At 38.5% G+C, this 14,779-nt stretch overlaps 1 protein-coding gene across 2 annotated transcripts in view; it reads right to left on the bottom strand.

Moving 5' to 3' along the window:
- SLC35D2 (solute carrier family 35 member D2) overlaps nt 1-14,779 on the bottom strand; it is a 49,406-nt gene that overhangs the window by 18,971 nt on the left and 15,656 nt on the right. For both annotated transcript variants that reach the window (XR_006386418.1, XM_044265743.1), the window contains exons 4-6: nt 12,881-12,948; nt 4,041-4,112; nt 3,085-3,153 (exon numbers count right to left, since the gene is read on the bottom strand). Coding sequence is in view for 1 of the 2 variants with exons in the window: in XM_044265743.1 (XP_044121678.1) it covers nt 3,085-3,153; nt 4,041-4,112; nt 12,881-12,948 (209 nt within the window). In the remaining variant the exon portion in view is untranslated. The remainder of the gene's footprint in view (nt 1-3,084; nt 3,154-4,040; nt 4,113-12,880; nt 12,949-14,779) is intronic.

The raw sequence follows: 14,779 nt of genomic DNA, 5'->3' as shown, positions 1-14,779 counted from the left end.
TGTCCGGCCTTCAGTGATGGGTGCTTGTCACCCACCCAGAGAGTATCCATTATCTGGGTGCGAAAGAAGGGAAACGTCGAGAAGTGCTGCTCCAAGCTAGTTCTTGGGGGGAAACGCAATGCTCTGAAAACACTATTTACCCTTGCAGCTCATTAGAATATCATATGTGGTAACTATGAGCTGAATTTCCACTCACTGGGGCTGGAAATATTCTGCCAGAGACAGCATCTAAAGTGCCATTTCTCACCAAAGCCTTCCAGACATTTCTGTAAACGATTCTTTTGGAAAAGTGTACAACTGCCTCAAAGTCAGTAGTTTCCAAATTGAGTTCAAAAGAACTTAATTAAAGAGAGGCTGCCCAGGGGACACCCCAAGGCACTGTGGGAGGAGGGCGCTTTCAACAGAGCCCTCCCTCTTTTAGCTCCTTTGCTCCTAGGACTTTCTTGGAACAAAACTTCAAGACTACAATAGGCTCTCAGTGCTGCCATTTCCTGTCCATGCTGGCTCCAACCAGAGGCCGGAAATAGTGCTCAAATCAGGGGCCAGCTCACAGGAGGGCTCAACTCAACTACCGCCAGGACCGAGAAGGAGGACGTTACCAACAAAACAATAAATAACAAACTGTGGTCTAGGCAAGAAATTAACACATGTAAAATTTTTTAAAAAAATACATCGTCATTATCTGTCACCATCTGGCATGCCCTATTTTCTAATCTGTTTCTTTTGCTTACTGTCTGTCCCCACCACCTAGAAAGGAAGCTCCTCGAAAGCAAGGATTCCTGTCTGTTTTGTTAACTGCTGGATTCCCCCCCCCCCCGTCACACCTAAGCCGACACCTGACAGTAAACACTCAACATGGTTTTGGCCACGTACTAGTATATAAACCCCACTTTATTGTTATGCCATTTGATTCACACAAAGATCCTATTAAGTGGGTCTATTTTTTTTAATTAACATCTAATGTATCATTTGTTTCAGGGGTACAGGTCTTTGATTCATCAGTCTTATACAATTCACAGCACTCACCATAGCTCATACTCTCCCCAATGCCCATCCCCCAGCTGCCCCATCCCACCCCCTCCACCCCCCAGCAACCTTCAGTTTGTTTCCTGAGATTAAGAGTCTCTCATGGTTTGTCTCCCTCTCAGGTTTCTCATCTTATTTCATTTTTCCCTCCCTTCCCCTATGATCCTCTGTCTTGTTTCTCAAATTCCTCATCAGTGATATCATATCATAATTGTCTTTCTCTGACTGACTTATTTTGCTTAGCCTAACACCCTCTAGTTCCATCTACATCATTGCAAATGTCAAGATTTCATTTCTCTTGATGGCTGCATAGTATTCCATTGTGTACATGAACCACATCTTCTTTAGCCATTCATCTGTTGATGGACATCTGGGCTTTTTCCACAGTTTGTCTATTGTGGACATTGCTGCTATAAGCAGTGGGGTGCAGGTACCCCTTCAGATTACTACATTTGTATCTTAAGGGTAAATACCCCGTAGTGCAATTGCTGGGTCGTACAGTAGCTCTATTTTCAGCTTTTTGAGGAACCTCCATACTGTTCTCCAGAGTGGCCACACCAGCTTGCATTCAGGTAGGTCCATTCTAATCTCTATTTTATAGTTGAAATAACTGGGGTGCAGGGAGGTTAAATAGCTTGACCTGCTTATACACCTAGTAAGTGAAGAGACTAGAAGAGAATATCCACACCCTTATTTATTTTACAATTAGTGATCCAGAACTTTTATTATTTTTTCAAGATTTTATTTATTTATTTATTTGAGAGAGAGAAAGAGAGAGAGCAGGGATAGGGAGAGGGACAAGAAGACTCCGTGCTGAGCATGGAGTCAGATGCAGGTCTCAATCTAAGGACCCTGAGATCATGACCTAAGCCAAAATCGAGAGTTGGATGCTTAACTGACTGAGCTGCCCAGGTGCCCAGGTGCCCCCAGAGAGTAAGTATCATCCAAATAAATAAGTTAAGGAAACTAGTTTAACTGAAATTCATCCAATCTTTGCATTCTTCACTTCACTCGGGCAGGTTTTTCTTTTCTATTGCATTCTTTATCTTACAGATGAGTAAAATTGAGGCAGAGAGGGGCTGAGAAACAGGTGACAAGAGCCAGGCTAAGTTCTGGACCCAGAGAATATAACTGCACACAGGCTTTAACCACTAGGCTGTAAAAGCCAGGACTCTGAGTGTCTGCTTGTAACTGCAAACCTGGAAGTCCACATTCCTGCTCTTGCATATTAATGAATAAGACACTCTAGCTGACCCTGAACAACACAGGTTTGAACTGTGCTGGTCCATTTATCTGTGGATTTCTTTCACTAAATACAGTACAGTAGAGTAAATGTATTTTCTCTTCCATATGATTTTCTTAACACTTTTCCCCAGCTTCCTTTATTTTAGGAATACAGTATATAATACATAGAACATACAAAATATGTGCTAATCAACTATTTATGTTATCAGTAATCCTTCCAGTCAACAACAGGCTATCAGTACTGAAGTTTTTAGGGAGTAAAAATTAAACTTGGATTTTCCACTGTGTAGGGGGGAGAGGGTGTTGGTGCCCTTAATCCCCATGTTGTTTAAGGATCTACTTAGTCATACACTGGTATTGGCTCATGTCCCAAATATACAAATACATTTAATGAGAGCATGCCACCCTTGGAAACAGACTGCTAAGGCATCACAGATGACAAAACAAATCAGCCTGCAAGGGCTTTATAAAGCTGTTATTCTTGACCAGATGCTCAAGAACTCTTCAAGTGAATTTCTGTATTAAAGACAAACATTCAGTAATAATAGCAAATAGTTTACTCCTTTTTAGGGAGAAAAGCTATATTCATATCTTCTAATGTTCCCTTTACATGTTCTCAGAAATGTTCTGGCCAAGTTGGAACCCAGTCTGACTTTCACAGGAACACACGGGGAACCCACTGACATCAACAGACTTGTCTCTTGGCTGCTCAATTCAACTGCAGCCAGATGGAGAATGGAAAATGAGGGCGGGGCCAGGCCTATTGTCAAAGGCACAAAGAAGTTATTGAGTAGAAACAGTCTAAAGTCTTACCCAGCTGCTATGAAAGCACCAAGCACAATGGTAAAAACACTGACGATGATGCTCAAGGAATACTGTTTCCTAGATGGATAGAGAAGGAAAGGAGTAAGACAGGAAAAAAACATAGATTATGACTCTTAAACTGAAAACAGACATTGTTCACAGTCTTATGGCTAAAATCTAATGGACATCACTTTACCTAGAGAAAGCACTGTAAGCATCTGTAAGTGGATTAATAAATTAGATCAAATGTATTTCTTAAGCAGCTTTCTAATCTAATTATAAGTGTATTTCTCTGTTCTCATTGGAAAGATGTTGTGACAAAATGCAGAAGAGTCCCTGCTGGCAGTTCTAGTTGGTCTTCTATCAAGCATCCAAAGATTAGGATAAAATTCAACAGTAGGACTTAGAACACTGGGCCATCATCCAAATTTCATTGCTAAATAATCTTCCCAGCAAAACTAAGATTCACCTTTTTAGATACCAGCCTGAGTATCTTTATGAGAGATTTTTAAACCAACATTATAAAAATTAATTTATTCCTATGTTACATTACAATCACTATATCAGAATGGATTTCTGGGATTTCCTGCATTTCTATCCTGTATGTATACATGGACAATTTTTCCTCTGTATTCCAAAATCAGTGTACATTTCATCTGATTCAGGAAACATATTTACATCTGTTTTGAGGTTCTTGCATTTTTAAAATAATTTTCTATCATAAACACATATTACTAATCTAATATAAAATTACGATGTAAAAAAAATCACACATTATGTTCTTAAGGAATCATGGAAATAGGAGATGCTTTTAAGTGAATAAACCATGGGGCCCTAAGTTATTGCTACCAGCAATTCAAAACAACTATTTGGAAAAATAACTAGATTTTGAGAATTTGCTACATAAAAATAATGTGGGATGAGGGGAAAGGACACAAGAGGAATAGAGGAAAAACAAGAATCACCCAAGTATGATGGTTTCCAGGAGTAAAGTGAGTGGAATGGTAAATTTCCTGAGCACGGTGAACATCGGCAAGCTGTTGGGAAAAGATTCAAATATAATAACATCAGATGCCAAGTATTTTTTAACATATTTTACATTTTTAATTAAGCTCATTACCTTTCAAATTAAACATAGAAATTAACCTCAATTTTCATCTATACCCTTAACAAATCACATTAAATAACAAAAAGAAACGGAGATTTAATAGTTTCATGCCACTTTCACTTATTAGCAATTATTTTCACTTATTAACAATTTTTAAAAATCATGCAAGCAGGGAGAGTCAATTATCATATGGTTTCACTTATTTGTGGTGCATAAAAAATAGCCTGGAGGACAAGGGGAGATGGAGAGGAGAAGGGAGTTGAGGGAAATTGGAAGGGGAAGTGAACCATGAGAGACTATGGACTCTGAAAAACAATCTGAGGGTTTTGAAGGGGTGGGGGGTGGGAGGTTGGGGGAACCAGGTGGTGGGTATTGGAGAGGGCACGGATTGTATGGAGCACTGGGTGTGGTGCAAAAATAATGAATACTGTTACGCTGAAAAAAATAAAAAATTTTTTAAAAACTCATAAAAAAAATCATGCAACGCAACTACTGAAAAGATTGTGCTAAAACTACAAAGACCATGCTAAAAGATTGTATGCAATGTAAACCAACACACCCTTCAGCAAATCGAGTTGGAACAATGTATCAATAGTCATTAAGTTCTGCTAAACTTGGACCTAATTATTTCTTGTTGGGACACTTACCCTGAAGTAATAATACAAAAGAAAGGAAAAAACCACGTGCACAAATGTGTGTACTGCAATAATGTCTTTGGGGAAAACATCAGAAACAACTTAAAAGTCACACAAGACAATGGTAAAATATATATATATAAATATATATATATGATAAATATACCTGAGGGAACATTATGTGTTAACTCTATAATATAAAACTTTATGTTACTATTAGAAAATTAATATTAAATAAAGAGGGCACAAAACTAGATAGAGTCTACTACTAAAACAAGATGCAGTCCACCATATGGGAAAAGACTGAAATCGATGTTTAAAATAGTAAACATACTATTTTTTATGTTTACTATTTTAAACATACTATTTATGTTTATGTTAACATAAACATAATATTTATTATGTAACATTTATTATGTTAACACCCAGGGTGCCTGGGTGGCTCAGTGGGTTGAGCCTCTGCCTTCTGCTCAGGTCGTGGTCTCAGAGTCCTGGGATCCAGGCCTGCATCAGGCTCTCTGCTCAGCAGGGAGCCTGTTTCCCTCTCTTTCTCTGCCTGCCTCTCTGCCGACTTATGATCTCTCTCTGTCAAATAAATAAATAAAATCTTTAAAAAAAATAAAATAGTATGCTAAGCATGCCTGGGTGGATTAGTCAGTTAAGCATCTGCCTTCCACTCAGGTCTTGATCCTGGGGTCCTGGGGTCAAGCCCCACATCAGGCTCTTCACTCAGCGGGGAGTCTGCTTCTCCCTCTCACTTTCCCTCTGTGCCTTTCCCCCTCCTCAAATAAATAAATAAAATCTTTCTAAAAAATAAATGAAATAGTATGTTAGAGAATAAAATTATGGGTTATTTTTCCCAAAAAACTTTAGGTAATGAAGATATATTCACTACCTTTTAAAAATATTTAAGAACGTTTCACTGGCTGTCAAAACCCAGAGATTCTAAGACACAGCTCAGTGCACAGCCAACAAACTGCCTGGGCTGGAACAGCCCACTTTCATCTGCTTCCAGATGTGACTCTGAGAAGATGGAGACCTAGAGAAGGAAAGTCAGAACCAGAGCCACAGGACAGTGGCCAGATCCTCCTGACCAGACCTGAGGAGGGGTTGCATGTGATCAGTGATCCCACAAAAAGAGAGCAGGTACAGAAAGAATTTTCAGGAACTTTGTAACTTATGAGACTGGGTAGAACTGCCTTTTTCAAAGTAAGCCAAAAGTCAATTAATTCCAAAAAGTATTTTTACATGATGTCTTTTAAAAGCAAGTAAGGTATGTTTAATGATGAAAAACTGAATGTTTGGGGTGCCTGGGTGGCTCAGTGGGCTAAGCCGCTGCCTTTGGCTCAGGTCATGATCTCAGGGTCCTGGGATCGAGTCCCGCATCGGGCTCTCTGCTCAGCAGGGAGCCTGCTTCCCTCTCCCTCTGCCTGCCTCTCCGTCTACTTGTGATTTCTCTCTGTCAAATAAATAAATAAAATCTTAAAAAAAAAAAACAAAACTGAATGTTTCCCCCCTAAGATCAGTAATAAGACCATAATGCTTGCTCTCAACACCACATCAATTCAACAAGTACTTGAGATTCTAAAAGGGGCAACTCAGCTGGAGGGGGAAAAAAGGCATACTGTTTGGAAAGGAAGAAATGAAGTTATCTCTATTTGCAGATGACATATATAGAAAACCCTGAGTAATCCAGTAAAGAGTTATCTGGGCTAATAGTTAAGCAAGAGTGCAGGGGAAAAAATTGAATATATAAATATCAGTTACACATTTTTTTAAAGATTTTCTTTATTTATTTGACACAGAGAGAGAGAGAGAGAATGCAAGCAGGCAGAGCAGCAGGCAGAGGGAGAGAGAGAAGCAGGCTCCCTGCTGAGCAAGGAGCCCAATGCAGGACTCGATCCCAGGACCCTGGGATCATGACCTGAGTCGAAGGCAGCCAATTAACCAACTGAGTCACCCAGGCGTCCCACATCAGTTATACTTCTATACACTAGCAATGAGCAATCCAAAAAGGAAATTAAAACAATTCTATTAATGATAACATGAAAAAGAACACAATTCTTAGGAATAAATTTAAGAAAAGAAGTATAAGACTTGTATACTAAAAACTACAAAATATTGTTAGAATATTAAAGAAGCATGAATGGAAAGATACTTCATGTTTCTGGATCAATAGGTTTAACATTATTAAAATGGAAATACTCCCCGAAATGGATCTATAGAGCCAACAGAATCCTTGTCAAAATGTCATTTGGCTTTTCCCCCCAGAAACTGACAAGCTGATTCTAAAATTAATATGGTAATACAAGGAAACCAGAAAGCCAAAACAATCTTGAAAAAGAAGAACAAAGTTTGTGGGCCCAATTTCAAAACTTACTACAAAGCTACCATAATCAGTATAGAAATATAATCAAATGAATAGGATTAAGAATCAAGAAATTTTTTAAATAATCAAGAAATAAATTCATACAATTATGGTCAATTCATTTTCAAGAAGGGTGCCAAGACAATACAATGGAGAAAGAAATATCTTTTCAAAAAAATGGTACTGGAACAACAGACTATCCACCCACATGCAAATGAAGGAATATGGACCCCCTTCCTCAAACCACATACAGGAACTGATCTCACAATGTATCAAAGACCTAAAGTCTTTGTAGGAAACTTCCAATAGGAACTAAAATTATTAAAATCTTAGAAGAAAACATAGGGGTAAATCTTCATGACCTTGGATTAGGCAAGGTCTTCTAAGATATAATACCAAAAGCACAAGCAGCAAAAGAAAAAATTGTTAAATTAGCTCCATCAAAATTTTCAATTTATAAATGGATAATCAAAGGTGATACATACAAACAATAGAATATTATTTAGCTTAAACAAACAACAAACAAAAACAAACAAACAAAAAACCAAAAAGGAACAGAGGTGCCTGGCTGGCTCAGTCAGTAGAGCACTCTTGATCTGGGGTTGTGAGTTTGAGTCCCACACTGGACTTAGAGCTTACTTTAAAAAAAAAAAAAAAAAGGAATAAAATTCTGATACATGTTACGACATGGATAAACCTTGATAACATTATGCCCATTGAAAAAAATTCATAATTTAAAAGGACAAAGATTGTATGATTTCACTTGTATGAAATATCTGAAGTAGGCAAATTCATAGAGAAAGAATGTAAAATAGAGGTTACCAGTGGCTGGGAGCCTGGGAAAATGGGGGAGTTACTATTTAATGGGTACAGATCTTCAGTTTAAGATGATGCAAAAGTTCTAGAAATAGTGGAGATGGTTGCCCATCACTGTAATATACTGAATGCCAATGAAATGTACACATAAAAATGGTTAAAACAGGGGCGGCTCTGTGGCTCAGTGGGTTAAGGCTCTGCCTTCAGCTCGGGTCACGATCTCAGGGTCCTGGGATTGAGCCCCACATCAGGTTCTCTGCTCGCCTGTCTCTCTGCCTACTTGTGATCCCTCTCTCTCTGTCAAATAAATAAATAAAATCTTTTTTAAAAATTGGTGAAAATGATAAATTATACATTATGTATATTTTACTTTGTTAAATTTTTAAAAACTTAAAACTTTTGCTTCAAAGTATACCATTTAGAGAGTAAAAGCCCACAAAATAAAACTTTGTAATCATACATATAATAAGGCACCTATGTATATAAAATATAAAGAAGACAATACTTAAAAAGATGAATAACCCTATTAAAATAGGCAGAAGATTTGAATAGATATATAGATATATAGATAGATACAGATACATATCTATATATATAGATCTCCAATAAGCACATGAAAAGATGCTTCACATCATTAGCCATCAGAGAAATGTAATCAAAACCACAACAAGATACTACTTTACAACTATTAGAAGAGCCATAACCCAAAAGATAGACAATAACAAATTTGGCAAGAATGTAGAGAAGCTGTAGCCTTCTTACACTGCTGGTGGGACTGCAAGTTGGTGTAGCCACCTTGGGAAATAGTTTGACAATTCCTGAAAATATTTAAACAGAGAACTGCCTAATGACCAGAAATCCTCCTAGGCATCGATCCAATCAATGGTAATCTCATTCTTCCAAAAACCATGAAGTCATCTTTGTCGCACATTACACATGTTAATCATCAGGAAACCGTGTTGGCTGGTCCTTCACAATATATACAGCACCCAGACTGTGGCCTCAACATAACCTTTAACATTAAATTAACCAGGGGATCCTTGGAGAAATGGCAGGAAAACTCCAAGGTAAGCCTGGGACATCATGTGCCAAACAGCAAGGAAGTAATCAGATTACTGGGGGCCTAGAACATAAAAGCCTACTCAAAGGGGCTCCCATTGGCCTGAGATGGGATAATGTGAATATCAAAAGAATTATTTATAAAATGACTTGAAATATCAAGTAATGAAATAGATGAAGTGAACAGACTAGAGAGCCCAGAAATAAGCCTACACAAATATAATCAACTCATCTTTGACAAAGGAGCAAACATAATTCAATGGAGAAAGGAAGATCTTTTCAACAAATGATGCTCAAACAACTGGACACCTACATGTAAAAAAACAGAATCCAGATAGACCCTATACCTTTCACAAATAAAATAAAAACAGGCCATACATTTAAATGTAAAATGCAAACTATTAAGTTCCTGGAAGATAGCATAGCATAGGAGAAAATCTAGGTGATGTTGGTTTCAGCAATGAGTTTTTTTTTTTTTTTTTTTTGGTAAGATTTTTTTAAGTAATCTCTATACCCAATATGGGGCTCAAATTACAACCCTAAGTTCAAGAGTCTCAAGCTTTACTGACTGAGCCAATGAGGCACTCCTTGACAACGAACTTTCATATATACATATATATGTGTGTGTGTATATATGTGTGTGTGTGTGTATATATATATATATATATGTATATATGGCTTTTTCTTTTAATAGAGGGAAGTGGGGAGAGGCAGAGGAAGAGGGAGAATCCCAAGCAGACACCCCTTTGAGCATGGAGCCTGACATAGGGCTCAATCTCAAAACCCTGAGATCATAACCTAAGCCGAAATCAAGAGTCAGACACTTAACTGAGTGAGCCATCCAGGCGCCGCTTGGCAATTAAGCACAGGGAAGCCAGGTGGCTCAGTTGGTGAGGCCTCTGCCTTCGGCTCGAGTCATGATCCCAGGGTCCTGTGATCAAGTCTCACATCAGGCTCCCTGCTCAGCAGGGAATCTGCATCTCCTTCTGCTCGCCACTCCCCCTGCTTGTGCGCTCTCTCTCTCTCTCTCTCTGTGTTGAATAAATAAATAAAATCTTAAAGGAAACAAATAAAAACAATACCAAAAGCATGACCCATGAGAGAAAAAATTGATATGGAACTTCATTAAAATTTAAAACTTCTGCTCTGAAAGACAGCATTAAGAGAATGAAAAGACCAACTACTGACTGAGAGAAAATATTTGCAAAACACATATCTGACAAAAAATTTCTATCAAATAAATGAAAATTAATGAGTTTATAATGATAGCAAAAAGCCAAAGATAAACAAAAACTCACTGGTCACCACTGAAGGTGACAGGACACTAATTTATTATTCTGAACATGTACAAATAAAGCTTAATCCTGCCTTTCTTGTGTGACATGGTGAAAGTTTGTATTTATTAAAGTTTAGACAACACATGCAGATGGGGTGATATAGTTAGAAAATCACCATATTGCAACTTGTAATGAAATAATGGATCGAGGAAATTATCATCAATGAATGTTAAAACCATTATGTGACAGACGGATGGGGCACTTTCTAAGGAAGGGACCAGACTGATCCCTTAAAATTATTAAAAGGGGAGGGGTGCCTGGGTGGCTCAGTGGGTTAAGCCTCTGCCTTCGGCTCAGGTCATGATCTCAGGGTCCTGGGATCGAGCCCCTCATCGGGCTCTCTGTTCAGTGGGGAGCCTGCTTCCTCCTCTCTCTCTGCCTGCTTCTCTGACTACTTGTGATCTCTCTCTCCAGCTCAGGTCATGATCCCGGCGTCCTGGGATGGAGTCCCACATCGGGCTCCTTGCTCAGCGGGGAGCCTGCTTCTCCCTCTGCCTCTGCCTGCCATTCTGTCTGCCTGTGCTTGCTCTCCCCCCCCCCGATAAATAAATAAAATCTTTAAAAAAAATTGTTAAAAGGGGAATTGATCAATTTAATATCATTATAAGTAGGACACTTGAGGAAATTTTTGTGGGTGTTGGATACTGTGGTGATGGATTTCACAGATGTATACATATAGGTCAAAATTTATCATAATGTGCATTTTAATTATATGTACTTTATGCCAATCACACCTCAAAAAGCTATTTTTTAAAAAGTGGGGTGTGTCACCTGGGTGGCTTAGTTGTTAATCATCTGCCTTTGGCTCAGGTCACAATCCCAAGGTTCTGGGATTGAGTCCCATGTTGGGTTCCCTGCTCAGCAGAAAGCCTGCTTCTCCCTCTCCCACTCCCTCTGCTTGTGTTCCCTCTTGCTGTGTGTGTGTGTGTGTGTGTGTGTCTCGCTGTCAAATAAATAAATAATTTTTTTTTTTAAGTGGGCTAAAATATTTTGTGGTCCCGTGATACAATAGGAAGCACCCAACATACCAATAGACTGATCTTGCCTGAAAAACTGAACCTGAAGATGATCAAACCAGTAGAACCAACCACCCATTTACAGAAAACATGAGGCACAGGGGAACACATTACATGATACCCTGCATAAACGATCTTTCTTCCTACTCAGTCTCATTTTCCGGTTCCTTCTCTTTTCCAGAAAGCCCCCTGGCACCCAAGGCATGCCCCCTCTTCTCTCTTTCAGATGCACGTAAAAAGAGTTTAAGAACACGTGTTGTAAAGATATTTCTAACACTGCTACTTGCTTGCTACTCGAGAAGAGTGCCGTATCGGTGAAGAGAAGTTACACCCATTCTGCAATGCATGTAGAGCATTTTAGAACACTTGTAATAAGGGTGTTTCTAAAATCACTTTTTAAAAAAGAAGAAGCAGCTCTCTCTCATCTAGGAAGCAGAGACCCCCAAAGCCCTTCAGCGTGAGGGGCAGCGGCAGGTGCACTCACTCAGAGACAGGCCAACAGGATACATGGTAACATAAGGATAGCACCTACCACAAGACACTTTAACACAAATTTGAGACAAATAAGGAAAACTGATTGTCCTGAGTGAAAGAAACAAATAAACAAACAAATAAACAAGGAAAAAAAAACAACTAAAATGTATAACTACAACCAACATTTCACATTTTGTTTTCCATAATCACAACCTGTCCTTTCCAAACAAGAGGAAAGATGACAGGTCTGATTTCAGTTGTCTGTTTTATCTGACCTTCTCCTTCTGGTCTACTTTCTACTTGCCCCCTGTTGCTCTCACCAAACTAACAAGGTTTTCCTCAATCTCTGTCATCCTTGGCACAAACTTCATTTTCTCGTTATTTACACCTGCATTCATATGTGATAGTTAGGCTACACAGTTCGCATCCAAGTTTTCCAGTGTAGAGAGTGGCTTGGTCTTTCTATACTTCCATTTCCATTTTTATAGTGACTTTTAACAAAAGTAGTTAATCAAAGGACCCTAAAACACATGGAAATGCAAATTTCAGAAGTATATAACACACTTAAAAATAACATCTGTCCCTTATTTTTCTCTGGACTAAACGTGACCTACTAAATCTGACAGGATGTTCCTGATTTTACAAAACCATGATAAAACCAGTTACACAGACCCATTCATATAAATGTATTGGATATTGGTTATACAATATAAATAAATCCACCTGGATAAGTCAGACATTCTCTGTCTTGATGCCCACAGATCTCACATTCTATGTTCAGACTTGAATAAAAAGGAGAAACATCAGCTTTTTAAGTTTTCTAAAAATATAAGCAAATTAAACTCAAAACTCCACTTAGTTTTCTTAAATTGGTAAATATGATTGTCTTCTGTATGTAGCCCAGGCAGTATATTCAAAATCAAACTTTGTCTTTGTACCACTGGAAATAAATGAGTCAAAAACCTCCCATCAACCATTCTCCTGCACTCTACCTTAATTTACTTGTGCTTGATAATCCACTTATGTGGTTTCCAACGTAGAGGAGAGGCAGAGGAAACAGCTTCCATGAAAAAAAAGGAAGAATATTTGATTAGAACTCCAATAACGATTTTCTTTCACATAATGGTGACACTTCCTGTCAGTTTGAGTCTATTTCCCTGTAACAACTGTGAATTTCCCACAATCTAAAACACATCATGAGTTTCTCCATGTGACCAAAATAGTTAGGTGGGCAATGATATCTATAATCATGGTGCAGTGGAGTGGATCTGCGCTGAAATGGAAACGTTGACCTTATCAACATTGGCAGACTATCTCCCTAAAGGGAGGCTCTGAACAAGCACCTCTCTTTTTTTTTCTTTTTAAAAATTTTTTATTTATTTTCAGCATAACAGTATTCATTGTTTTTGCACCACACCCAGTGTTCCATGCAATCCGTGCCCTCCCTAATACCCACCACCTGGTTTCCCCAACCTCCCACCCCTCCGCCTCTTCAAAACCCTCAGGTTGTTTTTCAGAGTTCATAGTCTCTCATGGTTCATCTCCCCTTCCAATTTCCCTCAATTCCCTTCTCCTCTCCATCTCCCCTTGTCCTCCATGTTATTTGTTATGCTCCACAAATAAGTGAAACCATATGATAATTGACTCTCTCTGCTTGACTTATTTCACTCAGCATAATCTCTTCCAGTCCCGTCCATGTTGCTGCAAAAGTTGGGTATTCATCCTTTCTGATGGAGGCATGGAGTATTATGCCTCCATCAGAAAGGATGAATACCCAACAAGCACCTCTCTTAAGTGTAGACCCCTGGCTGCATTGCTGAGTTGAGGAGGGGTATTTGTAGTTCATGCCTCGGGTTCAGATGGCCCCTTGAGAAGGTGTACAAACTTGTTCTCTATGCATTATGCACTTTTTTGGATGACAGCAAAGATTCATATCTCACTGGAATGTCACAAGGCTGGTGACCCTTTCAAAAAGTTGTGTCTACCAGCCACATTACTGTGGAGTTACTTTATTTGTTTTCAAGGCCTAGAATGATTACATATCTACCAAGGTTAAACAATGTACCAGCAGTACTTGAATTAGGTTTCCTGAGCTCTGAACTCCTGAACTGTTTTCTGATTGTCAAGAGAAATATTGTTCAAAACATACTGAACAAACACACAAAATGGAAGATCTAGGCTTCCATGAATAAAAAATATATATATACCCTTTCATAAGGTCACACAATAACGGAGAACTTTTTGACTGATATGATAACCCATAGCTATCCTGGTGAGTCCAGCATTTCTTCTTCCACTAAAAAGACATTAAGCAGTAACTGAGATAAGATATTCTTTGAAGGATTTTGAAATAGTAATTATCATCTATCCCCAAAAGAATTATAAAATTTTATTATCAGGAGATTTGCTCAAGAAAGAAGACACAAAGAAGAGAGGACCTCAGATCCAGGACCTTCCCCTCTTCATTAATAGCATTCTGGTTGGCAGCCTACCCCTGGCTCAACAATAGCACTGTTCAGATATTACAACTTTAGAAGTTCTTAGGCATTGAAAAGAATCAGTTGCCCCCCCTTTCCATATATAATTCAAAATAAAAACAATACTGACTTCCAGTTTTTAGAAACAGTGGGCTAGATTGTTTGTGTTAATCTCCCCACTGAAAACAATTAAAAATACTACGTAAAATAACTTAAAACCTTCATAAAAGTATGTGGGGAGATAGTGAGTACCCAGGCCAAAACTTAAGTGAGAACAGAAACCCAGAGAAAAACAATGGAAGTCAGAAGACAGCAGAATTACATGCTCCAAGATCTATTAAGTTAGAAGGCAAGAGTATCTTTCAAAAGCAAAGGAAAACCATCATCTTTTACAGATAAAACCTAAGGGAATTT

This window comes from Neovison vison, chromosome 9 (genome assembly GCF_020171115.1).
Source record: "Neovison vison isolate M4711 chromosome 9, ASM_NN_V1, whole genome shotgun sequence".
NCBI classification, from domain to species: domain Eukaryota; kingdom Metazoa; phylum Chordata; class Mammalia; order Carnivora; family Mustelidae; genus Neogale; species Neogale vison.
Note: the sequence above shows the minus strand (reverse complement) of the source record. Positions and strands in the feature narration are given on the sequence as shown.